Source organism: Sus scrofa, chromosome 1, assembly GCF_000003025.6.
Source record: "Sus scrofa isolate TJ Tabasco breed Duroc chromosome 1, Sscrofa11.1, whole genome shotgun sequence".
Lineage (NCBI taxonomy): Eukaryota > Metazoa > Chordata > Mammalia > Artiodactyla > Suidae > Sus > Sus scrofa.
The window spans coordinates 215,456,194-215,481,970 of NC_010443.5; the positions used below are offsets into that span (position 1 = coordinate 215,456,194).

The 25,777-nt window shown below is 41.7% G+C and overlaps 1 protein-coding gene across 4 annotated transcripts in view; it reads right to left on the reverse strand.

Moving 5' to 3' along the window:
- KDM4C (lysine demethylase 4C) overlaps nucleotides 1–25,777 on the reverse strand; it is a 436,444-nt gene that overhangs the window by 384,859 nt on the left and 25,808 nt on the right. For all 4 annotated transcript variants that reach the window (XR_002336050.1, XM_021063858.1, XM_021063862.1 and 1 more), the window contains exon 2: nucleotides 7,071–7,231. Coding sequence is in view for 2 of the 4 variants with exons in the window: in XM_021063858.1 (XP_020919517.1) it covers nucleotides 7,071–7,214 (144 nt within the window). In the remaining 2 variants the exon portion in view is untranslated. The remainder of the gene's footprint in view (nucleotides 1–7,070; nucleotides 7,232–25,777) is intronic.

Consider the following 25,777-nt stretch of genomic DNA (forward strand, 5'->3'; position numbering starts at 1 on the left):
ATGGGGAAAAGATAGTCTCTTCAGCAAGTGGTGCTGGGAAAGTTGGACAGTCACATATAAATCAGTGAAATTAAAACATAGTCTCATGCCATACACAAAAATAAACTCGAAATGGCTTAAAGGCTTAAACATAAGATATGACACCATAAAATTCCTAGAAGAGAACATAGGCAAAAGATTCTCTGACTTACCAATGTTTTCTTAAGTCAGTCTCCCAAGACAACAAAAATAGAAGCAAAAAGAAACAAATGGAACCTAAACAAACATAAGCTTTTGCACAGCAAAGGAAACATTAAACAAAAATACACAACTTATGGACAGGGAGAAAACATTTGTAAACAATGTGCCATACCTGACAAGGGCTTAATTTCCAAAATATACAAACATCTCATACAACTCAATAACAAACAAACAAACAAAATCAAAGGAGTTCCCACTGTGGTACAGCAGCATTGGTGGCACCTCCACAGCGCCAGGACATAAATTCAATCCCCCAGCCCAGCGCAGTGGGTTAAGGATCTGGCATTGCTACAGCTGCAGTGTAGGTTGAAATTGGGTCTCAGATCTAATCCTTGGCCTGGGAACTCCATATGCCATAGGATGGCCAAAAAGAAAAAAAAAAAGAAAAAAGAAAGAAAGAAGAGAAATAAGGGGAAAAAAATCAAAAAATGGAAAAAATGGGCAGAAGACCTAAAAGACCTAAATACACATTTCTCCAAAGAAGATAAATGGCAGAAAGGCACATGAAAAGATGATTAACATCACTAATTATTAGAGAAAGGGAGATCAAAACTGCAGTGAAGTACCACCTCACACCAGTCAGAATGGCCATTATTTAAATGTTTTTGTTTTTGTTTTTGTTTTTGTTTTGGCTGCATCTGCAGCTTGTGGAAGTTCCCAAGCCAGGGATCAAACCCACGCCATAGCAGCAACCTGAGCCACTGCAGTGACAGTGCTAGATCCTTCATCTAGTTCCCCACCACAAGGGAACTCCAGAATGGCCATCATTAAAATCTACAAATAAGAAATGCTAGAGGAGTTCCCATCATGTCTCAGCAGTAACGAACTCAACTAGGATCCATGAGGATGTGGGTTCAATCCCTGGTCTTGCTCAGTGGGTTTAAGGATCCAGTGTTGCTGTGAGCTATGGTATAGGTCGCAGATGCAGCTCAGATCCTGCATTGCTGTGGCTGTGGCTGTGGCCGGCAGCTGTAGCTCCAATTCTACCCAAAGCCTGGGAACTTCCATATGTCTCAGGAGCGGCCTTAAAAAGAAAAAAAAAAAAAAAATGCTGGAGAAGGTATGGAGAAAAGAAAACCAACCTACACTATTGGTGAAAATGTAAATAGTGTAGCCACTCTGGAAAACAGTATGGAGGTTCCTCAAAAAACTAAAAATAGAATTGACAGATGATCCAGCAATCCCACTCCTAGGCACATATCTGCACGAAATTATAATTCAAAAAGATATATGCACCCTTATGTTCACAGAAGCAATATTTACAATAGCCAAGACATGGAAACAACCTAAATGTACAACAACAGGTGAATGGATAAAGAAGATGTAGTACATACATACAATGGAATACTACTCAGCCATGAAAAAGAATGAAATAATGCCATTTGCAGCAACATGGATGGACCTAGATATTATCATACTAAGTGAAATAAGATGAAGACAAATGCCATGTGATATCACTTATATGTGGAATCTAAAATATGACATAAATGAACCTATCTATAAAACAGAAAAGGAATCACAGACATAGAGAACAGATTTGTGGCTGCCCAGGGGGAGGAGGGTGGTAGACTGGGAATTTGGGATTAACAAATACAAACCATTACATATATGCATAACTGAATTACTTTGCTATACACCAGAAACCAACACAATGTTGTAAATCAAATATACTTCAGTAGAATAAAAAAGTTTTTAAATGCTCAGGCAGAACTTTAAAAATCTGTTAAGTTCTGGAGTTCCTGTTGTGCTACAGTGGAAACAAATCTGACCAATATCCATGAGGATGTGGGTTCGATCCCTGGCTTCACTCGGTGGCTTGGGGATCAGGCATTGCTGTGAGCTGTGGTGTAGGTCTCAGACATGGTTTGGATCCCGAGTTGCTGTGGTTGTGGTGTGGGCCAGCAGCTGTGGCTCCGATTCGACCCCTAGCCTGGAAACTTCCATATGCCACAGGTGCAGCCCTAAAAAGAAAAAAAAAAATCTGTAAGTTCAGGCCTTAATAAAAATCTTATTTTTGAACTGCAATTTTAAAAGTTAACACATCAGATTTTCTTACATAGGAAATGGAAGCACAACTTACTTAGGACTGAATCTAAAGGAAGGAAATCCATTCCTCCTAAAATTTACCTTTCTGATTACATCAAAATAGAAATACATAGTTTATATTACTATTTCCCCAACGCTGGGCCCTATACCCAGTAAAAATTTTCCAATCAAAATCTGTGTTTGTACTATTTATCTTAAAACAAGCTGTTTTTACTACCATTGACCAACTGAGAAAGGAGCAGGGGAGGAAGTGCAGTGCTTCTTACACTTTCTTCACCATGTGGACATAGCTCTCTCCACTCTCTAGGCTCAAAGCTCTGTAATGTGCATAACCTCCAGCCCAGGACAGTCTAAATCCAGATTATGGCTGCAGAATTTTGCCATTTCTATTATAATCCTTCATCATTACATTTCTCCACAAAAACAATACAAGTCTTTACTTAACAACACTCACTTTTCACTTTCCCAACCTGACCATGTACTTTGCAGAGAGAGATGGCATCAAACCTCTCACTCTGGAAATAAAAAGTTAAATCTACAATATAAATCTAAAAAATGCTATCAACCAAGACAGACTGTAATCCGAGGCCAAAGTCAATACTATTGAAACTACTCAGTCAATGACTTCAAATTTCAAATCAAGATCATTAAATGATATATTAACAAAGAATTTCATAGAGGCCTCTGTTAGCCAGGGCTAGCCCTCAAGGCAAACCAGCAACACAAATCCAGTTTTGATTTTTCCAATCTGATTTGATTTGGTGCAATTTTATCTATTGCACCAACTTAGCTGCAACTTCCAGAAGAAAGGGGGTGAAATTGAATCCACATGATTTGATGTAAAAGATGGCAAAAAAAAATGACTAGAAGAAACAGTTCTCTGTATTCCTAGAATATGTAAAAGGAAATTACTACAAGATTGAATTAATCTTCAGCTTTGTCAGACTCACTTTAAAAAAAAAAAAGTCTGGACTCAGGTGTGTCTTGTTCAACATTCAGAACACTAATTGCAGTTTTCATTAACTTCATTCTGTCAGGAACACCAACACAGCACAGGTGTCCTCTGTGTGCCTGCAGCTCCCTTGTGAGGGGAGTTGCCGCATCCTCTTCTAAGGTTACTGAACATGCCCCTGACCTCAGGACATTCCCTAATCTCAGTGGAACACGGTAAGATATATCTTTTCAAGAAACAAAAGAGGAAGAATAACAGGACAAAGAGCTGCATTCAGGGCACTGAGAAGAGGACAGTCACCCCAACTCCCTGCTGCCCAAATAAACCTAGCTAACTGGTTCAGTATAAATTTCTACTCAAAATTCTGCATGTCAAATGATTCTGAAATGATATCATTCTCACTAAAGAATGACATTTTTCTCCTCAAAGATAATCCAGAAGTGCTGAGGTGTCAAAAATGTGAATGTGGAATTCCTGTTGTGGCACAGCGAAATGAATCTGACTTGGAACTATGAGGTTTCAGGTTCAATCTCTGGCCTTGCTCAGTGGGTTAACAACCCAGCATTGCCATGAGCTCTGGTGTAGGTCAAAGATGTCGCTTGGATTCTGTGCTGCTGTGGCTGTGGCGCAGGCCAGCATCTGTGGCTCTGATTCGACCCCTAGCCTGGGAACCTCCACATACTGTGGGTCCAGCCCTGAAAAAGACCAAAAAAAAAAAAAAAAAAAAAAGTGAAAGTAACAACTAACCCAATGAAGAGGTTAAACTAAGGATAGCTCATATGAGAAATTCACTATAAACTTTTACTTTCTCTTTGTTTTCTCTCTCTCTCTCTCCCTCTCTCTCTATATATATGTGAGTGTGTATGTATATGTATGTGTGTGTGTGTGTGTGTGTTTATACACACATATATATATTTGGTTTTTTAGGGCTGCACCTGCAGCATATGGAAGCTCCCAGGCTAGGGATTGAATTGGACCTACACCTGCCAGCCTACGTCACAGCCACAGCAACAGGGGATCTGAGCCACATCTGTGACCTACACAACAGAAACACCAGAGCCTTAACCTACTGAGTGAAGCCAGGGATCAAAACCACATCTTCATGGATACTAGTCAGGTTCATAACCCACTGAGCCACAAAGGGAACTCCTCTGTTTTCTCTTTATCTTCCTTTTCTCTCTCTCACCCATCCATTATCAACTTTCTCTCAACTTAATATCCCCAAATTTAAAATCCTTTCTAAAAGTGATTTCAACTGTACATAACAAAATAACAGACTTCAAAGGACAGATGCCAGAACAGTCAAAGGTCAAAAGCAGCTGCATCCAGGGGTAGGAGAAGGATTTGAACACTGACCCCTGCAGTTGCAGACGTTCCCTCCACAGCTACTGTCTGCTCTCAGTGCTGCTGCACCTTCCATGGAGATGAGGGGGTCCAATGAGAACCCATGATGAGCCACAGTAGAGCAGGTTCTGCTGGTGCTTGGGAATTTATGTGGTGATGCTGACAAGTCTACAGAAGCCCAGATTATGAACTTAACATTGAGAACAATAATAAAATAAAGCAAGTACAATAAAACCTATTCCGAGGAAATTTTTGAAATTGAAATACATTCCGGGAGTTCCTATGGTGGCTCAGAGGAAACGAATCTGACTAGTATCCATGAGGATGGGGGTTCAGTCCCTGGCCTCACTCACTGGGTTAGGCTTCCGGCATTGCTGTGAGCTGTGATGTAAGTGGCAGACACGATTCGGATCCCACGTTGCTGTGGCTGGGGCATAGGCCAGCAGCTGTAGCTCTGATTCGACCCCTAGCCTGGGAACTTCCATATGCCGCAGTTTGCTGCCCTAAAAAGCAAAACTAGAAAAAAAAGTTAAAAAAAAGAAATACGTTTCCATTATAGAAAGACACACTAGGAGTTCCCTGGTGTCTCAGTAGGTTGGGAATCCAACACTGTCACTGGTGTGGCAAGAATTTGATCCCTGGTCCTGAAACTCCCACATGATATAGGCATGGCCAAATAAATAAGTAAATAAATCTAAAATTAAAATTACAAAAAGAAAGGCACACTTATCTCAGGTTGAGGTCAAAGGATAAGCTACATAGACAATTTATCTTTCAAAACTTTAACTTGGGGGCTATAAGGGCAACCCTGCAATGCAGTCCTCAGCACCTTAACTACCCCTTGACCCTGAGCACACCACACTATCCATGACAAAACTCCCTGCTTCTGCTCTGCCTCCTCCTCAGATTCACTCTTCATATAAAAACAAGTGTGATCTTTTTAAAATAATATCACACAAATAAAGAATAAATCGACAGCCACCATGCCCTCCCCTCCTCTGCTTTAAGCCTGTCAATGCTTCCCACTGCAACTTAGGGGAAAAAACCAATGCATTATGATAGCCAGACAAACCTAGTAAGACCTGGACCCTTCCAAGGCTCTCATCTTACTTTCTACTCAAATTCACTGACCACCTTCGTACTCTTCCCACACATGAAGCTCAGGTCAGCCTCCAGCACTCTGGCCTTACCATTCCTTCTGTCCCCAAATTTTGTTTCTTTACATCCTTTGTATCTCTGCTTAAATGTCCTCATCTCACAACCCTAATATGCTACCACTAGAATGTAAACTTCAAGGGGGCAGGAACATTGTTCTGTCCGCTCACCTCCCCACCACACACACCCAGCATCTGGCATAGTGCCTGGTATGGAGTACACACTGTTCACATCTGATGAACAAAAAACTGAAAAGGAATCTGTTAAGAAATAAGCAGGTTAGTGGTAGCCTAGAGTCAGGGGGATAGCAGGAAGGAGAGAATGACTGCTAATGGGTACAGTTTACTTTGGGGGTAATGAACAATGTTCTAGAATTAGGTAGTGGGATGGTCACAAAATTCTGTGAATATACCAAAATAAAACATTGAATTGAACACTTTTTTGGCCACACTCAAGGCACGCACAAGTTTCTGGGGCCAGGAATCAAACCTGTGCCACAGCAGTGACAATGCCAAATCCTTTACCATTAGGCCGTTAGGGAACTCCTGAATTGCACACTTTAAATGGATGAATTACATGGTATATGAATTAAGTCTCAATAAAATTTTTATATTTTTTAAAAGAATGAGAAAGCAAAAAGAAAAGAAGGGAGGGAAGGAAGAAAAGGAGGAAGGAAGAAAGCAGGGAGGAAGGGAGGAAGAGAGAGGTGGTGGAAGGGGAGTAATAGGCTTCAGGTTAATAACTCCATAAGCAACTGTTAAAAGCTGTGAATACTCTCATACCTGTGAAACCCATAAATGGATCTCTCTGGTTTCTGGGAGCCATCCTTGGTTGTTCTGGGTTTATTTTAAAGCCCTAGAATATAACCTAGTATAAATACTTAAAAGAAAAATAAGATGGTGTTCCCATCGTGGCTCAGTGGTTAATGAATCCGACTAGTAACCATGAGGTTGCGGGTTCAATCCCTGGCCTCACTCAGTGGGTTAAGGATCTGGTGTTGATGTGAGCTATGGTGCAGATCGCAGACATGGCTAGGATCCCGCGTTGCTGTGGCTCTGGAGTAGGCCGGAGGCTACAGCTCCGATTAGACCCCTAGCCTGGGAACCTCCATATGCCGCAGGAGTGGCCCTAGAAAAGACCAAAAAAAGAAAGAAAGAAAGAAAAATAAGATAATTATTCTCTGAAGAAATCAAATGTTCTTTGTTTAATAAAAACAAAGATTTTGCAAATATCTTCCACTGAAAGAGACAAGTTCCCACATTAAGAAGACGAAGAGCATAATTGAAAGACCAAGTGATCATTTTGCTGGTTTAAAGGACCTGAGGAGAATCACCTTTGCAAGACCCGCTCGATGGGCTCCTTTAGACTCCATGTATGCAAGGTATTTGTTGAACTCTCGGAATTCCTCCATGGAGGGTCTGAAGGTCATGATCTTACAGCTGGGGTTAAGCGGACTCTCCACCTCGGCCACCTCCATAATGGCTGGGGCAGTCTCTGTGAAGAAGATGACACAGTCATCAGTACTGAGTTATTGCATTGCAAGGTCAGTGGTCATTTCTCTCAAACAGCAGATGAGCTCCCCCAGCAAAAACTCTTACTTAGCATTCCCTCGCCACCCTGCTAGGGAGACTCCCTCCTCTCCCCCTGGACTCCTGAGAAGAAAAACTGCCTCCTGTTATTCCTCCTCCCAAGCTCCTATTCCTGGCATTAAATCACTGGCCTAATTATATGGTTCTCCTCCCCAAAGACCTTCCCAGAAAGAATGAATTTTGTAACTCTGCAAATTTACAGAAGGTGTTGTTCCTATGTACACCTGTGAAACAGACCCTCTCATCCATGCACCTGTATAAAGGCCTGGTGTAAGCTGAGCAGAGAACAAACAATATTTCACATCCCCAGCACAGAGCTCACTCAGGTGTGCTTCCGCTCGTCATGACGCACTTTCCTTTAATAACTTAAAAACCACCCTGTCAGCAAAACTGCCAGACACCAGGATACAGTACTGGAGACACATAAAGGGGTGAAGCTGTCTTCCAAGCTCACTGTCTAGAGGCCAAACTTCAGTACAAACTGTACTGGAAGTAGTACTTGACCACCTGAGTTACTCAGAAATGACTTCCACAGAAAGGAGCAATTAAGACCTAAGAGAGGATGCATAAGTTTGTCAGATGAGAGAAAGAGCACTTCAGGCAGTGGAAATACTGCAGGGATGGGAGGTTAGCTTGGCTGGAGCTTAGAAACAAAAGATTACAGGAACTCAAAGTAGCAAGGTGGGCAGTAGTAAGTGCTACAAAATCACAAAATTAACCCTGCTGTCAATGAACAGGATGATTCCTCCCACAAACATTTACTGAACACCTATTGTGCACCAAGCACAGGGAATGTCAAGGTAAGAAGGACCACTGGCAAGCAAGCCTCAGGAGGGAGTCCCACCCCAGCCCACTCTCAGTCGCTGTAACAGTGCCTGGCACCCAATAGCTCAAACAGTCCTCTCAAACAATCCTTCTCTCTCTCTCTCTCTCTCTCTCTCTCTCTCTCTCTCTCTCTCTCTCTCTCTCTCTCTCTCTCTCTTTTCTTTTTAGGGCCGCACCCACAGCATATGGAAGTTCCCAGGCTAGGGGCTGAATCAGAGCTGTAGCTGCTGACCTACACCACAGACACAGCAACTCAGGATCCGAGCCGCATCTGCCACTTACACAACAGCTCATGGCAGCGCCAGATCCCCAACCCACTGAGGCGGCCAGGGTTGAACCTGCATCCTCATGGATACTACTCAGATTCTAGTTTCTGCTGCGCCACAACAGGAACTCCCTCCTTTTCTCATTTTTTGATAGTAAGTACAATTTTCCTGACAAAAAGAGAAGTTGGAAAGTGAGGGACAGAGTAGAAAAAGGGGAAAATATGCAAAAGGACAAGAGATAAAAACAGATCAGGACTACAGACAGTAATAAAATTGTCATTCACTGAATGTTCAAGAGAGTATCGATTCAAAAAGTACATGTGAGGAAAACAGGCACATCAAAATTAAACCCTTCCACCTTTCAGGAATTCATAATCTAAATGGGAAAATAATCTAGGAGTTCCCATAGTGGCTCAGTGATAACAAACCTGATTAGTATCCATGATGTGGGTTCGATCCCTGGCCTCGCTCAGTGTGTTAAGGATCCGGCATTGCCGTGAGCTGTGGTGCAGGTCACAGATTCAGCTTGGATCCCGAGTTGCTATGGCTGTGGCGTTAGCCGGCAGCTACAGCTCTGATATGAGCCCTAGCCTGGGAACTTCCATATGCCTAGGGTGCAGCCCCAAAAAGAAAAGAAAAAAGAAAAAAGAATCTGAATGGAGATATATTAGTACATGGTAGAACATATTCTTTATTCTCCCTGCCTGAAGAAGAGGGCATGCAAAAGAAAAAAACCTTCCGGCCACCTCCCCACTCATCTCCCTTCAAGTGCACATGCCCAAATACATGGGCTGCAGGATGAAAGTCTCACCTCTACTCAGACCCTTGAGAGGCATCCAGGTCAGGCCCTTGCAATAACTATCACGGCTTTGTCCACCAGCACAGCCTACATGAAACTTTATGCTACAATAATACCCACTGATTTTTGTGTGCTTCCCTAAACAAGTACAGCTCTAACCAATTTATTGCCTCTGCTAGAGCAGCCTTTACCTGTTTCCTCAATTGGCGAACTCTTGCCTGCTGTTGCGATTCTGGGGCAGGCCTAGGTGAGCCACCCTGGGTATCTAGACCTCCCTCTCTGCATTTCTTTTACAGCAGCTATCTGTTCCAATGGCACCTCCAACCACACACTCCTCAGTGGAGCTTTAAGGCCTGGCATCCATTCTGGAACCCAGCCTGGCTCAAAGTATCTGCTGCAACAATTATTTGCTAACTGAGTGAATGAATGTCAAAATGTTATTAAAGTATTTACATTAAATGATACCAAATATAGGAAAAAGGAAAGTACTAGCCCCAAACACAGAAAATTACTTAGAAAATACATTCATTTTTATGACTGGTAAAGAGTAATAGAATATAAAAATCTGAGCTGTGGGAGTTCCCTGGTGGCTCAAGTGGGTTAAGGATCCAGCATTGTCAGTGCTGTGGCTGGGGTTACTGCTGTGGTGTAGGTTCCCTAGCCTGGGAACTTCCACATGCCAAAGATGGGACCAAAAAAAAAAAAAATCTAAACTGTGAGAAAAGAGAGGAATCCCCAGAGTACCTCTATAGAAACAACATCTAGTTTATGGAAGGCAGCCTTACTTCCTCGTGGCTGAAGAAAAAGGGCAGCCTGCCTACTGCTCCAAGCAAAAGGCTTAAAAAGCCACTTAAGAAACTGAAGATTCAGCCAGTCATTCAACAACTACTTACTGAGTGCCTGACTGCTGGAGGGGCATTCAGGTAAGAATGATGAGAAACCCTAAGAGTAGTGAAGTGAACACAGATTACTACTAAGTAATAAGTGCTATGAAGAAGTAAACCAGGATAATGGCACTGTGTGCAAAGAGGAGGGGTAGCTGCTTCACAGAGAGGGGCAAGGGAAGCCTTCAGAGGCTTGAAGGAGGAAATAAACACTGCAGTACCTGGAAGAAGAGCATCTGAGGCTGAAGCAACAGCAAGAAGCCTCTTGGGCTCTTCAAAGAATAGGAAGGAAGTGTGAGTGGAGAGAATGGTGAGAGAGGAGATGGGGGAGAAAAGGAGTTTGATGTTTACCCTGAATGAGATGAGAAGTAATGGAGTTTCCTCCCCTCCTTGTACATCCCATTCTGGATACTCTAACATGCATTTCCAACCAAGGAGAAGACAGTGCTTTCTAAGGTAACTCTTTTAAAGGATGTTGAAGAGAGAAGTGAGCTGGCTCATCATTCTGGCTATTGTATCAAAAAAGGACAAGGTTGGAGTTCCCATCAAGGCTCAGTGGAAATGAATCTAACTAGCATCCATGAAGATGAAGGCTCAATCCCTGGCCTTGCTCAATAGATTAAGGATCCAGCATTGCTGTGAGCTGTGGTACAAGTCACAAATGCGACATGGATCTGGCATTGTTGTGGCTGTGGTGTAGGCCAGCAGCTATAGCTCCATTTGACCCCTAGCCTGAGAATCTCCATATGCCGAGGGTGCAGCCATAAAAAGACAAAAAAAAAAAATGGACAAGGTTTGAAGCATGAAGGCAATTAACACCAACCTAGGCAAAATAAAATGGTGACTTGGACCAGGGGTGGGCAGTGAGAAGGAGTCATTTTGCAGATCTATTCTGAACAAAATTTCATGATAAAAGCGGAAAAAAAAAAAAAGGAGTTAAGATTTTTGGTCTAGGAGTTCCCTGGTGGCCTAGAGAGTTAAGGATCTAGCATTGTCACTGCTATGACACATGTTTGATTCCTGACCCAGGAACTTCCACATGCCACAGGCCCGGCCAAAAAAAGAAGAAAGATTATTGGTCTCAAAAACAGAACAATGGCTCTGACAAGAAACTGAGACAATGAGACTGGTAAGACGTGCAGCAGCAAATAAGCAAACTTCAGGAACTCCCATTGTGGCGCAGTGGAACCAGACTCTGACTAGGAACCATGAGGTTGTCCGTTCAATCCCTGGCCTCGTTCTGGGGGCTCAAGGATCCAGCTTTGCCGTGAGCTGTGGTGCAGGTCACAGATGTGGCTTGGATCTGGCATTGCTGTGGCTCTGGCATAGGCCAGCAGCTACAGCTCCTAAGCTCCTAAGCCTGGGAATATCCATATGCCGAGGGTGCAGCCCTAAAAAAAAGAGAGACTGGAATTAAACCTTCACCCTTTACCTAGTTTGCTAACTGGTCTGTGAAGTAAATTTTGCCTCTTCCTAACTTCACTACTCCCTTGATTACACAAAACTAATTCTACCTCCAAATCAGGCATATATAACTAAAGACCTAGCTAGCTTATACTTAGACCTTTTCAAATTGTAAAGTTAATACATGATCATGGTAAAATTAAAAACATTAATGTATCTAAAAATTTAATGTTAATACCACCACCCAAATCTTTGCCAACATGACAGACAAGAGAGTCTGTTTCACTTCTAGTATTACTAGTGCTACTGATCATTTTTGGACATTTATAGTCATTTTTATTTCATTTGGGGGTTGCCTAAATACATTCTTTACCCTTAAAGTTAGTTTACAAATTTTCTATTCCTTGAGTTTTTTTCTAATCCACTTTATCGTTTTTTTATATCTTTTTTAAATGATTTTTTTTTTCATTACAGCTGGTTTACAGTGTTCTGTCAATCTTCTACTGGACAGCAAGGTAACCCCACCTTTATCATTATTTTTTTTTTTTTTTTTGTCTTTTTGCTATTTCTTGGGCTGCTCCCGCGGCATATGGAGGTTCCCAGGCTAGGGGTCGAATCGGAGCTGTAGCCGCCGGCCTACGCCAGAGCCACAGCAACGCGGGATCCGAGCCGCGTCTGCAACCTACACCACAGCTCACGGCAACGCCGGATCGTTAACCCACTGAGCAAGGGCAGGGACCGAACCCGCAAGCTCATGGTTCCTAGTCGGATTCGTTAACCACTGCGCCAAGATGGGAACTCCTTTTTTTTTTTTTTTTTTTTTGTCTTTTACCTTTATCATTATTAAAGTTAATCATGCTGGTAGAATCAAATTCCCAATCACCCTTCTTTCTCTTTTAGCTTTATTACCCTGAGCCAAGCAGAAAAGAAGGTTTAAAGTGCTCTTGCAATAATGTTTCCTAGTCGGAGAAAGACTGTTATATTTTGCAAGAAACGTCTTTATGATTTTCTGCTGAAGGTGATGCAACAGTCATTTAATGATACATCTCTTTAGAGACTGGGTCCCCAAAGCGAGTGATGACAGTGTCTATGATGATAACTTTGTTATTTTGGGTCTACAGGGCTATCGTTCAATGTTTTTGAGACCACGTAAACCAAATTATCACATTTATCATAAGTACCCTAAGAATTTTTTTCACAAACTAAAGATCTTCCTCATTAAGTGAAAGAAAAAAAAAAAAAAAAAGCACTAATTCATGCTTACATTACTCGCCCAAGCTTCTTAGCCAAGAATTTTTACCTTATCATGAAAGGAAAACAACTATTCTTTATTTAATAATATATCTTTATTTGGTAATAAAAAAGAAACTGAGACTGACGCTTTCCTTTTGAATGTCAATCAGTACTCTTCCTATACTTCTTTCCTTGTATACACCTGTATTTCTGACCTGTGTCCTGTTGTTTACACAATTTCTGTGAAAGAATGAAAACCAACAGTCTTCACTACTGGAGTATTAGTTTCTTAGGCAATGCCTGCCACAGGCCTGGTCTACACTGAAGAGAGCACTTCTGTATCTACTACAAAGCACAGCCCCCTGGGAAATAGAGCACTCACCAGTTAAGCAATGTATTTGGCTAGAAAAAAAATGAACCAAGAGACAACTACCAGCTGTGCTAGTGTTTGAAGAGACTCTCTCCCAGCCTTGGTTCCTCATGAGGACTTGCCCAAACCCTGGAGGCCATCCTTTCCTATAGTTAGATTTTAAAAAGAAATAGAGCAGCCCAGGCCGTTCACCAGATCCTGTGAGCCAGGTTCAGGCAGGCAGCACCTAGGCTCCTCGTGAGGCACCTGAAGTCTGGACTTTCAGTTTCACCACTGCAGCTCACTCAGCTTGGTCATACAGGAAGCCAAGTAAGCTTATGCTTTGCAGGCAACCTTGGTCAGGATTGCTATGGGTTGAACTGCGCCCCCCTAAAAATATGTCAAAAACTAACTCCCAATACCTGTGAGTGTGACCCTATCTAGAAACTGGGTCTTTGCAGATATAATCAAGTTAAGAGGAGGTCACACTCGATTAGAGTGGTGTCTCAGGAGAAAATGACTGGTGTGTCCTTATAAAAGGGGAGGAGACAGACACAGAAGAAGGAATATCCTGTAGAGATGAAGTCGGACTGGAGTCATGCACCTGCAAACCAAGGGATGCTCCAAGCACAAGATTCTCCCCAGATCCTTGAGAGAATGCATGGCCCTTTGAACACCTTGATTTTGGCTCTCTAGCTTCTAGAATTGTGAGTGAATAAATTTCTCTCATTTTAAGCTGTCAAGTTTATGGTAATTTGTTAGAACAGCCCTAGTAGTCTAAGACCAGCATCAAGGACCAGACTAGAAGGAAAGAAGTAGAAAGGATGACATTCTACAGCCCCAGTCTTATCAACAGTAAATCTCAGAGCTTCCATCTGACTCCTTCATCTTTCTCAAGTGGTTATAGACTCAGATGGAAAAGGGAGGTTGCAAGAGGCATCCCCTTGAAAACTCTACATTTGCCATTAGCATCCCCATCCAGATCCCAAATCACAGTAAGAGCATCTTGCTTTAAAGGCTGCCCTTTCCTGTCATCTTAGGACCTCACAGCTCTGCAGCCCTAAGTTAGACAGCAAGACAGCAAAGAAATGTCCTTAGCCTATTGATCACTTTTCTCCTGAGCCAGGCCTCATTCCTCTCCCAGAGGCCCAGGCAGCTTTTTTTAAATCCTTTTGGCTCAGTTCAGATCTCCACTTCATCACACTCCGCCTATAGAGACCAGGGCTGGCAATAGAAAAGTAAACTCAGGAGATGGTTCTAGGACAGAAGAACCAAGATAACAAATGAATCTGTGCAAAATTTTCTTTTACTGCACAGATTCTAGGCTGGGTCCCAGGAGAAGGCTCCTAAGAAGAGATCCAAGTAAATACGTAAATTCTCTCCATCAATCTATACCAGACAGCTTACAATCCTCATCACACCCTCTTATACCTTTGGTAAATAAAAGTCATCTTTCTGGGCAAACTGAGTAAAACTTCCCTTCTCTTGTTCCCCAAATATCTGGCAAAATTAACAGACACTGGAGTACTCAGGTTGTCATCTCCTTAGGATAAGTATGCAGAAGAGGGTGTTGAAACCAGCCAAACTGCCTTAAAGAATTCACTCTTGACTCCACCCAGCAGGACACTCCTTTCCTAGGTCAAACTCTATCTAGGCCTGGACATCAGTGAGACAGGAGAAGCAATTTTCCTTACACAAAATAATCACATGGTAATTGTTCTAGTTGCAAACCTGCAGCTTCCATCCAGCATGAAACTGTACACATAACATCTAATTTATGTGTTTACTCTAGCCTTGCATCAATTTTCAAACACACTGAGTAAGATTTTAATTACATCTGTAAATTCTTGGTTTTTCCTTCCTCTATCTTTTACACTACTTTAAGTGTCCACCAATAAGGGTTTAGATAAATCAGTGTAATACTTCCTAGTCAGCCCAAAAGAAACAAGGACAATCTCTAAGTACAACTCTAGAATGATTTCCAAATTATACTGTTAAATCCTTAGGAGGACGCACTCAACAAAAGGTTACTATAACAGGAGTTCCTGTAGTGGCGCAGTGGAAATGAACCCTCCTAGGAACCACGAGGTTTCAGGTTCCATTCCTGGCCTCACTCAGTGGGTTAAGGATCCAGCGTTGCTGCGAGCTGTGGTGTAGGTTGCAGATGCAGCTTGGATCTGGTGTTGCTGTGGCTATGGTGTAGCCTGGCAGCTGTAGCTCCAATTCACTCCCTAGCCTAGGAACCTCCACATACAGAGAGTGCAGCCCAAAAAGCCAAAAAAAAAAAAAAAAAAGGTTACTGTAACAAGTGACAGTTACTCCACTTTCTAGCAATTCAATTAAATTGACATTACAACAGTAATCTCAACCAGAATGGCATCTTCTATAAGATTACCATCACAATGGAAGGTGAACTAAATTATTTCATATATTTCTTTCAAATTGTGACTGTCTTCAACCTAAGAGGCAACCAAGAGACAAGAACAGACCTTAGAGTGAAGAACTTACAGTCAAACTGGGTTCTAATCCCTCCCACACACTGCCTCCACTCAGCAGCTGCAGGACATCAGGAAAATTACTTAAATGAGGCTTGTTTCCCCATCGTCAAATGGGATAACACTGCTTTCCCTGCAGCACTGTGATGGGGATTCAATAAGTTGCTAAATATATCAGTTGAGTACACTGCTAGGCCACAGTAAGCATGGATGTTGGCTTAAAAAAAAAAAAAAAAAAAAAAAAAACAGGCGTTCCCTTGGTGGCTCAGCTGTTAATGAACCCATCTAGGATCCATGAGGATAGGGTTCGATCTCTGGCTCACTCAGTGGGTTAAGGATCTAGCATTGCCATGAGCTATGGTATAGGTAGAGATGCATTGCTATGGATCTGGTGCTGCTATGGCTGTGGCTGTGGCATACGCCTGGGAACCTCCACATGCTGCAAGTACAGCCCTTTAAAAAAAAAAAGCAAAATAAATAAATAAGACAAAACTTCGAATTATATCCTTTTCTTCCTCATTACCTAAAGACGTACTCTAATCTCTCTTACATAATTTTTAAAGGCTTCCTGTACACCATGGCCCCTCCTACACAGACCCCAGCTACAGCCTTTTAGCTTGCTTTCCCCAACCCTAATAGACAAACCCCAAAAGAGAATAACCTAGACTCATTTGGCCACTTCATCGATTCAACCTTCAGTCCTACCTGAAATCAGATGTCTCCTTCCACCAGGGCACTGAAATCATTCTGGAAAGAGTTGTCAGGGATTTTCCAATTTCCCGTATTCCATATCCAATATGTTTTTTATAATCCTCTTACCAACCTCTTGCAACGTTTAAAATTGGAAAGGTCCTCTTCTATCACAGCTTCTACAGATGATGGGACATAAACCATCCCCTGCTCATTCTCTTAGGGTCACTCCACTTTCTGGAATTCCTTTCCATGCTCCTCCTCAGCCAAACCCTTCACTATTGATATACTTCAAGGTTCTTCCAAAGGCTGTATTCCCTTTCCACCATACACAGACACTATGGGAGATTCAGTCACAATGGCCTCAACTGTCCTTACCAATGTCTCAAAAATACACAGCAAGAACCTCTATCCCCTGAATCCAAATCTAGCAAATCTAAATTCCTGCTGGACATAGACATTTAGATATGATTCCCAAACTCAGTAGCGACAAAACTGAACCTAAAACTAACTGGAAGGATGTTCACTCTCACCTCTTCTATTCAACATAGTATTGGAGGTCCCAGACATAGCAATCAGACAAGACAAATAAAAGGTTATCCAAATCGGAAGAGAAGAAGAAAAATTGCCGTTATATGCAGGTAACATGAAACTATGTATAGAAAGCCCTAAAGATGCCACACAAAAACTACTAGAACTGATTAAATGAATTCAGCAAGGTAGCAGGATACAAGATTAACATACAGAAATCAGTTGCAATGAAATATCAGAAAGGGAATGTAAAATAACAATAATTTTTAAAATTGCACCACAAAAAATAAAATACTTAGGAATAAACTTGACCAAGGAAGTGAAAAACCTATACTCTGAGAACTACAAAACATTAATAAAGGAAACTGAAGATAATTCAAAGAAATTTAAAAATTTCATATGCTCTTGGATTGGAAGAATTAATATTTAAAAATGCCCATACTACCCAAAACTATCTACAGATTCAATGCAATCCCATCAAATTATCCATAATATTTTAAACAGAACTATAACAAATCCTAAAATTTACATAAAACCATAAAAGACTCAGAACTGTCAAAGCAATCCTGAAGAAAAGCAAAGCAGGATACATAACCCTCCCAGATTTCAGACAATACTACAAAGCTACTGTAATCAAGACAGCATAGTATTGGCCAAAAACAGACATATGGATCAATGGAACAGAATAGAAAGTACAGAAATAAACCCACACTCCAAGGTCAATTAATCTTCAGCAAAGGAGGGAGTTCACATTGTGGCTCAGCAGTAATGAACCTGACCAGTACCCATGAGGATGCAGTTCAATCCCTGGCCTCAATCAGTGGATTAAGAATCCAGCATTGCCATGACCTGCAGTGTAGGTCACAGACGTGGCTTGGCTCTGGCATTGCTGTGGCCAGCAGCTGCAGCTCTGATTCAACCCCCAGCCTGAGAACTTCCACAGGCCATGGATGTGGTCCTAAAAAGAGAAAAAGAAAAAAAAAAAGGAGGCAAGACTAGGGAGTCCCCTCATGACACAGCAGGTTAAGCGTCCAGCTTTGTCACTGCTAGGGCTCTGATCATTGCTGTGGCTCAGGTTTGATCCCTGGGCCAGGAACTTCCACATGCAGCAAAAAAAAAAAAAAAGCAAGAATACACAATTTGAAAAAGACGGTCGGAGTTCCCATTGTGGCACAGTGGTTAACAAACCCGACTAAGAACCATGAGGTTTCGGGTTCAATCCCTGCCCTTGCTTAGTGAGTGGGTTAAGGACCCCACATTGCCGTGAGCTGTGGTGTAGGTCACAGATGTGGCTCGGATCCCACGTTGCTGTAGCTTTGGCGAAGGCTGGCGGCTACAGCTCCGATTAGACCCCTAGCCTGGAAACCTCCATATGCTGCTGCTGCAGGAGCGGCCCTAGAAAAGGCAAAAAGACAAAAAAAAAAAAAAAAGAAAGAAAGAAAGAAAGAAAAGAAAAAGACGGTCTTCAGCAAATGGCTGGTGTTGGGAAAGTTAGACAGCCACATGTAAATCAATGAAGTCAGAAAACAGCCTCATACCATACACAAAAAATAAACTCAAATGGCTTAAAGACTCAAACGTAAGACATGACACTATAAACCTCCTAGAAGAGATGTTTTCTTAGGTCAGTCTCCCAAGGCAATAGAAATAAAAGCAAAAAATAAACAAATAGGACCTAATCAAATTTACAAGATTTTTATGGCAAAGAAAACCATAAACAAATGAAAAGATAACCTATAGAATGGGAAAAAACATTTGCAAACAAATATGTGACAGACAAGGGCTTAATTTCCAAAATATACAAATAGCTCATATAACAACCAAAAATTTTAAAAAACCCAATCAAAAAATGGGCAGAAGACCTAAATAGACATTTCTCCAAAGAAGACATACAAATGGCCAATAGGGACATGAAAAGATGCTCAACATCTCCACAGTTATTAGAGAAATGCAGATCAAAACTATAATAAGGCACCACATCACAGAAGTCAGAATGGCCATCATTATAGCCTGCAAATAAGAAATGCTGGAGATGGTGTGGAGAAAAGGGAACCCTCCTAGACTGCTGGTGGGAATATAAATTAATGCAGCCACTATGAAAAACAGTATGGAGGCTCCTCAGAAAACTAAAAATAGAATTACCATATGATCCAGCAATCTCACTCCTGGGCATATATCCAGACAAAACTGTAATTCAAAAAGATACATGCACCCTTGTGTTCATAGCAGCACTATTCAAAATAGCCAAGACATGGAAATAACCTAAATGTCCAACGGAGGAATGGACAAAGAAGATGTGGTACAGGAGTTCCTGCTGTGGCACAGTGGTAACAAACCCAACTAGTAACCATGATTACTCGAGCTGGATCCCTGGCCTCACTCAGTGGGTTGAGAATCTGGTGTTGCCATGAGCTATGGTGTAGGTCACAGACATGGCTTGGATCCACACTGCTGTGGCTGTGGTGTAGGCCAGAAGCTGTAGCTCTGACTTATCCCCTAGCCTGGGAACGTCCATATGCCATGGGTGCAGCCCTCAAAAAAAAAAGAAGAAAAAGATGCAGTATATATATATAAAATGGAATACCACTCAGCCATAAAAAATAACAAAATAATATCATTTGCAGCAACAGGGATGGACCTAGAGATTATCATGCTAAGTGAAATAAGTCAGAAAGAGAAAGACAATAACAAGTGATATTACTTATATGTGGAATCTAAAATATGACACAAAGGATGGAGGTTCCTCAAAAAACTAAAAACAGAACTAGCATTTGATCCAGCAATCTATCCAGAGAAAACCACAATTCAAAAAGATACATGCACCCCAATGTTCACTGAAGAGCTATTTATAAAAGCCAAGACATGGAAGCAACCTAAATGTCCTAAATGTCCATCATCAGAAAAATGGATAAAGAAGATGTGGTACATATATACAACAGAATATTACTCAGCCGTAAAAAAGAATGAAATAATGCCATTTGCAGCAACATGGATGGGCACAGAAACTATCATAAGTGAAGTTAGACAGCAAAAGACAAACATCATATATCACCTATATGTGGAATCTTAAAAAAAAAAAAGGATGCAAATGAACTTATTTGTTGAACAAAAACAGACTCACAGGCTTTAAATTTATGGTTACCAAAGGGGTCAGGTAGGTGGGTAGGAGGGTTATACTGGGGGTTTGGGATTGGCATGTGCACAATGAAGTACATGGAATGACTGGCCAAAGGGGACCTGCTGTAGCACAGAGAACTCCACCCAGTATTCTGTGATAATCTATGTGGGAACAGAATCAGAGAATGGGTATGCATATAGGTATGACTGGGTCACTTTGTTGTACAACAGAAATTACCACAGCCTTGTAAATTAACCATACTTCAAAAAAAACTTTAAAAAAATAAAGGACCTACTGTATAGCATGGGGAAATGTATTAAATATTCTGAGATAACCTATATGGAAAAAGAATCTGAGAAAAAATGGCTATGTGTTTAACAACTGAATCACACTTTGCTGCGTGTCAGAAATTAAAACATTGCAAATCAACTATATTCCCAAACAAAAAAAAAAATTGTCTTTTTAGGGCCACACAGCAGCATATGGAAGTTCCCTGGCTAGGGATCAAATCGGAGTTGTAGGTGCTAGCCTACACCATAGCCATATCACCAAGGGATCTGAACCACATCTGTGACCTACACTCAGTTCATGGCAACACCAGATCCTTAACCCACTGAGCGAGGCCAGGGATGGAACCCACGTTCTCATGGATACTAGTGAGGTTCCCTACTGCTGAGCCACTATAGGAACTCCCAATAAAACTTTTAAAAAATAAAACAAAATATGACACAAACAGACCTATCTATGAAACATATTCATTAACACAGAGAACAAACTTATGGCTGCCAACTGAGTGGGGGTTGAGGGAGGAATGGAGTGGGAGGTTGGGCTTAGAAGATGTAAGCTATTATATAAGGAGTGGATAAACTACAAGGTCCTACTGTATATCACATGGAACTATATTCAATATTCTATAATAAACAGTAATGGAAAAGAATTTTTTTAAATGGGTTCATCAGCAATATGTGGAAGTTCCCGGGCCAGGCACTAAACTTGAGCTGCAGCTTTAACCTATGCTGCAGCTGTGGCAACACCTTTAACCCACTGGGACAAGCTGGGGATTGAACCTGTGCCTCCAGCCACTGTAGTCAGATTCTTAACCCACTGTGCCACAACAGAAACTCCAGAAAGGAAGGGGTTTTTTGCTCTTTTTTTTTTTTTATTAGGACCTCCCCTGCAGCATATGGAAGTTCCCAGGCTAGGAGCCACCCTACGCCAAAGCCATAGCAACATAGAATTCAAGCCACGTCTGTGACCTACACCACAGGTCACAGCAACACTGGATCCATAATCCGCTGAGCAAGGCCAGGGATCAAACCCACATCTTCATGGATGCTAGTCGGGTTGGTGACCCGCTGAGCCACAATGGGAACTCCTTAGAAAAGAGCCTTTTTTAAAAAGAATGTATATCGAGAGTTCTGGTTGTGGCTCAGCGGTAACGAACCTGATTAGCACTCATAAGGATGCAGGTTCGATTCCTGGCCTTGCTCAGCAGGTTAAGGATCTGATGTTGCCATGAGCTGCGATGTGGGTTGCAGACTCGGCTTGGATCTGGCATTGCTGTGGCTGTGGCATAGGGTGGCAGCTACAGCTCTTGATTCTACCCCTAGCCTGGGAGCTTCCATATGGCTCGGGTGCAGCCCTAAAAAGATTAAAAAAAAAAAAAGGACGTGTGTATATGTATATGTATATATATGTATAAATATATACATATATATATGTATAACTGAAACACTTTGCTATACAGCAAAAATAAACACAACATTGTAAATCAACTACACTTCAATAAAAAATAAATGAAACTCAACTGGGATAAAATGGAATCTTTCTTTCAAAATATGCTTCTCTATCCTATAGTTTCAAATCCAGTTCTCAATCCATCCATAGTCTTGCTTGTCTTTTGTGGCTGATACTGACCAACGTTAATTCTCAAAGAGCTTACAGATGCAGGGGAATAAATGCACAGGTGGTTATAATACCACAAGCCAGGTGCTACAACAAAGGGAAGCACAGAGCACCACTCAAGCCTTTAGAATAAAAACAGCAAGATCCAACCTTTACCAGTGTAAAGAGCAGAGAAGAGAGGGAGAAGGGAGAGCATCTCCTGCACAAGCCCTATCCTCCACTGAAAGGACCACATCAGAATCCCAGGAGCCATTCTGAGACCTCCTTCACTCTCCACTTCTGTGGGATGCCAACTGTTATCTATACAACTTCATGAAAATCTTTCAGATCTACTCTCTAATCTCCATTCCCAGTGCTCCTGTCCTCAGTCAAGCTTTGGTCCTTTCTTTCCTAAACTATTCACACCTTTTGATTTACTCCTCAATTCTCTTCTCTACATTTATACATTTATAAAAGTACAAGAGCTCCCTGGTGGCCTAGCAGTTAAGACTCTGGCATTGTCAGCTGTGGTGTGAGTTTGATCCCTGGCCTGAGAATTTCTGCATGGCACGAGTGAGGGGAAAAAAAAAAAAGAACTTTCTAAACACAAAATTGATCATGCCTTCCCTATTTTAAATCCTTCAATAGTTCAGTTTAAATCCTTTAAATCCTTTAATAGTTCAGTCCAACATGAAAACTACCTGTATGGTCCAGCTCCTGCCTTTTCCTCCAGCCTCAAAGAGCCCTTTTTAGCCTACTTGAAATCTCTACTTCCTTCTAACCAAAGTTTTCATGGGTGCCACGCTATTTCCCTCCTTTGCTGCACTGTGTAGATATGCGTCACCTGATGACATCACCAAGAACTTCCTATGAGCTGGACACCTGCAAAGTGAATTAATGTGCACTCTCTTACTTAAATCTCAAAGTAACTCCATTGAGAGGGACCATATATATCTCTAGTTCACCAATGATGAGGATTAAAATGCCTGTCCAAGGTCCCACAGTTAGTAAGAGCTAAGGATGATATTTGAACCTGTGATTCTAGTAACATATTCATAACTACTACACTGTTTCCTTGGCCTTTCCTCAGTCAGCTCTATGGCAACATCTATCTTTCAAAGTTTATCTCAGACCTCATTATGAAGCCTTTCCTGACAACACTCACAACCATGTCGGGTTTTTTTAATGCTCACCTCAGCACACAGTCAATCCTCATTCTGCCTGGATTCTGCATTTGCAAATTCACTTATTTGCTAAAAGTCATAACCCCCAAATCAATGACTAGGCACTTGTATGGACATTCACAGACATGCACAGAGGGAAAATATCACCCAACATGCATGGGCAATGCTTTGCCTTCCTGTTTCAGCCCTCAGACTGGAAACAAGTATTCTTTCTGCAGTCGGTTTATTGCCAGTGCTATTTACATTTTTGTGCCTCTTGTTGGTTTTAGCTGCTTAAAACAGTCCCTAAGCACAAGTTCCTAACTGCAAGAAAACTATGATACACTTTATGATGAAAACACATAACTTTGAGAGTTCCCGTCATGGCTCAGCAGAAATGAATCTGACTAGCATCCATTAGGACACAGGTTTGATCCCTGGCCTTACTCAGTGGGTTAAGGATCCAGCGTTGCCATGAGCTGTGGTGTAGGTCACTGACATGGCTCATATCTGGCATTGTGGCTGTGGTGTAGGCCAGCAGTATAGCTTTGAGATGACCCTTAGCCTGGGAACCTCCATATCCCTCGAGTTTGGCCCTAAAAAAAAAAAAAAAAAAAAAAAAAAAAAAAAAAAACTTCATCCAGGCATCAGTTTTACTGTTGGTATGAGCTCACTGTTAATGAATCAACAATTATATATTATACAAGATGTCTTTAAATATAAACACACATAAAACAAGGTGATATATTGATCAGTTGAAAAAATGTTGTGATCAGAGACTCAAAGGAATCTAACCTGTATTTCCCCCAGGAGCAATGGTTCAGTATTCACTAATTCAGTGTTCACAGTGACTTTATAGAACATAACTACCATACATAATGTGAAATGACTGTCCCTATGCCCTTTTAATTAGATCATTCCAAAAAAGTCCCTACCCCCATGGAAGCCATCCTCCTCCCTTCCCCTCAAGAATTTCTCCTACATAACACAGTGAGCCAAACAGCAAATCCTACAGACTACAACTGACCTGAGCTAGCTCCATCCCTCCTACAGGAACTCAGAATTGGGGAACAGAGGAAGCCATGAGGGGCTGTAACAGCCACTGTCTTCCTCTGGCATTAACAGAGAATGACGTAAAGAAGGAGATGAGGAGAGAGAAGGAGGGATGGGGAGGGAGAGGCAGAGAGAAGAGAGAGGGAGGAAAGTGGGAAGAGGGAGAGGAGGAGAGATGTGAGAGGACTAAAAAGGAAAAGAAGAGGAGTTCCCGTTGTGGCACAGTGGAACAAATCCAACTAGGAACCATGAGTTTTTGGGTTCCATCCCTGTCCTTGCTCAGTGGGTTAACGATCCAGCATTGCCGTGAGCTGTGGTGTAGGTCGCAGACAAAGAAACCCTGCCTGAGTCAGCCTCATCATAATACAAATCCTCAGGTAAATGCCTGAAGAGTCTGTATCTTCAAGAGACTGCAGAGTCTGGAGACCTGAAATCTCCATTGGAAAGGGTATTCCAGATATTATTTAAATTCTTCCAATATGAAGAGACTTGAATTTGGAACTGGGCAGAATGAGGAAAGAGGTGGAAACCTGCAAGGCATCCGTCTTGCTGGAACAGAGATTTGGTAGAGGTAGTCTGGATCTTTAACAGTTCTGGCCAGGACCTGAGCCCTGGATCTCAACGAAGGTGGTGTCCATGAAACAAACAAATGCAGCAGCAACTTCCTGCTCCCCAGATCTCAGCCAAGGTGCTATGCTCCCATATCCTGATTCTTCAATTTTCTATTCGTGGCAGAAATGGCAGTCCCCTATATGGCCCTACCAGCAATGGGGTTCTGGGAGATAGCCCAGGAGATGGGTCCAAGAACCTGTTCTTCAACCTTCAACAACTCTGACATAAAATCTCATTCTGCTTAAGTTAACCAGGGAAGTGTCCATTATCTGAAATTGAATCTAACTTATAAAGTAATCAAATATAAACTAACAATGATGAGTGGGAAAGAAACCTGGTATACAATCATCAGGTGTATAGCAAATGAAGGTTTTATGCATATCTATTTGCCTTCTGCCAGTAATCCTTTCTAATAATCAGTTCCTTAACAGAGTTCCCGTCGTGGTGCAGTGGAAACGAATCCAACTATGAGGTTGTGGGTTCGATCCCTGGCCTTGCTTGGTGGGTTAAGGATCTGACATTGCTGTGAGCTGTGGTGCAGGTCACGGACAGGGCTTGGATCTGGTGTTGCTATGGCTGTGGCATAGGCTGGCAGCTGTAGCTCAAATTAGATGCCTAGCCTGGGAAACTCCATATGCTGTGGGTGCAGCTCTAAAGGCAAAAAAAAAAAAAAAACATCAATTTGTTATGCAGCTTAATGAAATTAACTCACATTACTCAAAATTCATTTTGCCATATTGAGTACGATTACTAACTGAGCCATTTAACAAACTAGCCATCCACCTACAGCCACTTACTGGCCTACCACAATAGAAGTACTCAACAGCCTTTTACTTAACCAATTCACCAGATACTAACACAATGTCTAGGAAAAACACCACTGCCGTCCACAACTAGGCGAGGTTAGTAGGCTATAACTATCATGCCTAAGTAATTGTGCCATTATGTGATATGATTAAATATTACATGAATAGATGAAGTGTGAATACAACAATGTTATTGTTTCTACAAAATTTAAGTTGAATCTTCTGGAAAGATCCAGTAAAGAGGAGATGATTTAAAAAAAAAAAAAAAAAACAAGTACAACCACTATCAATAACAGCATGGAGGTTCCAGAGTTCCCATCATGGTACAGTGGAAACGAA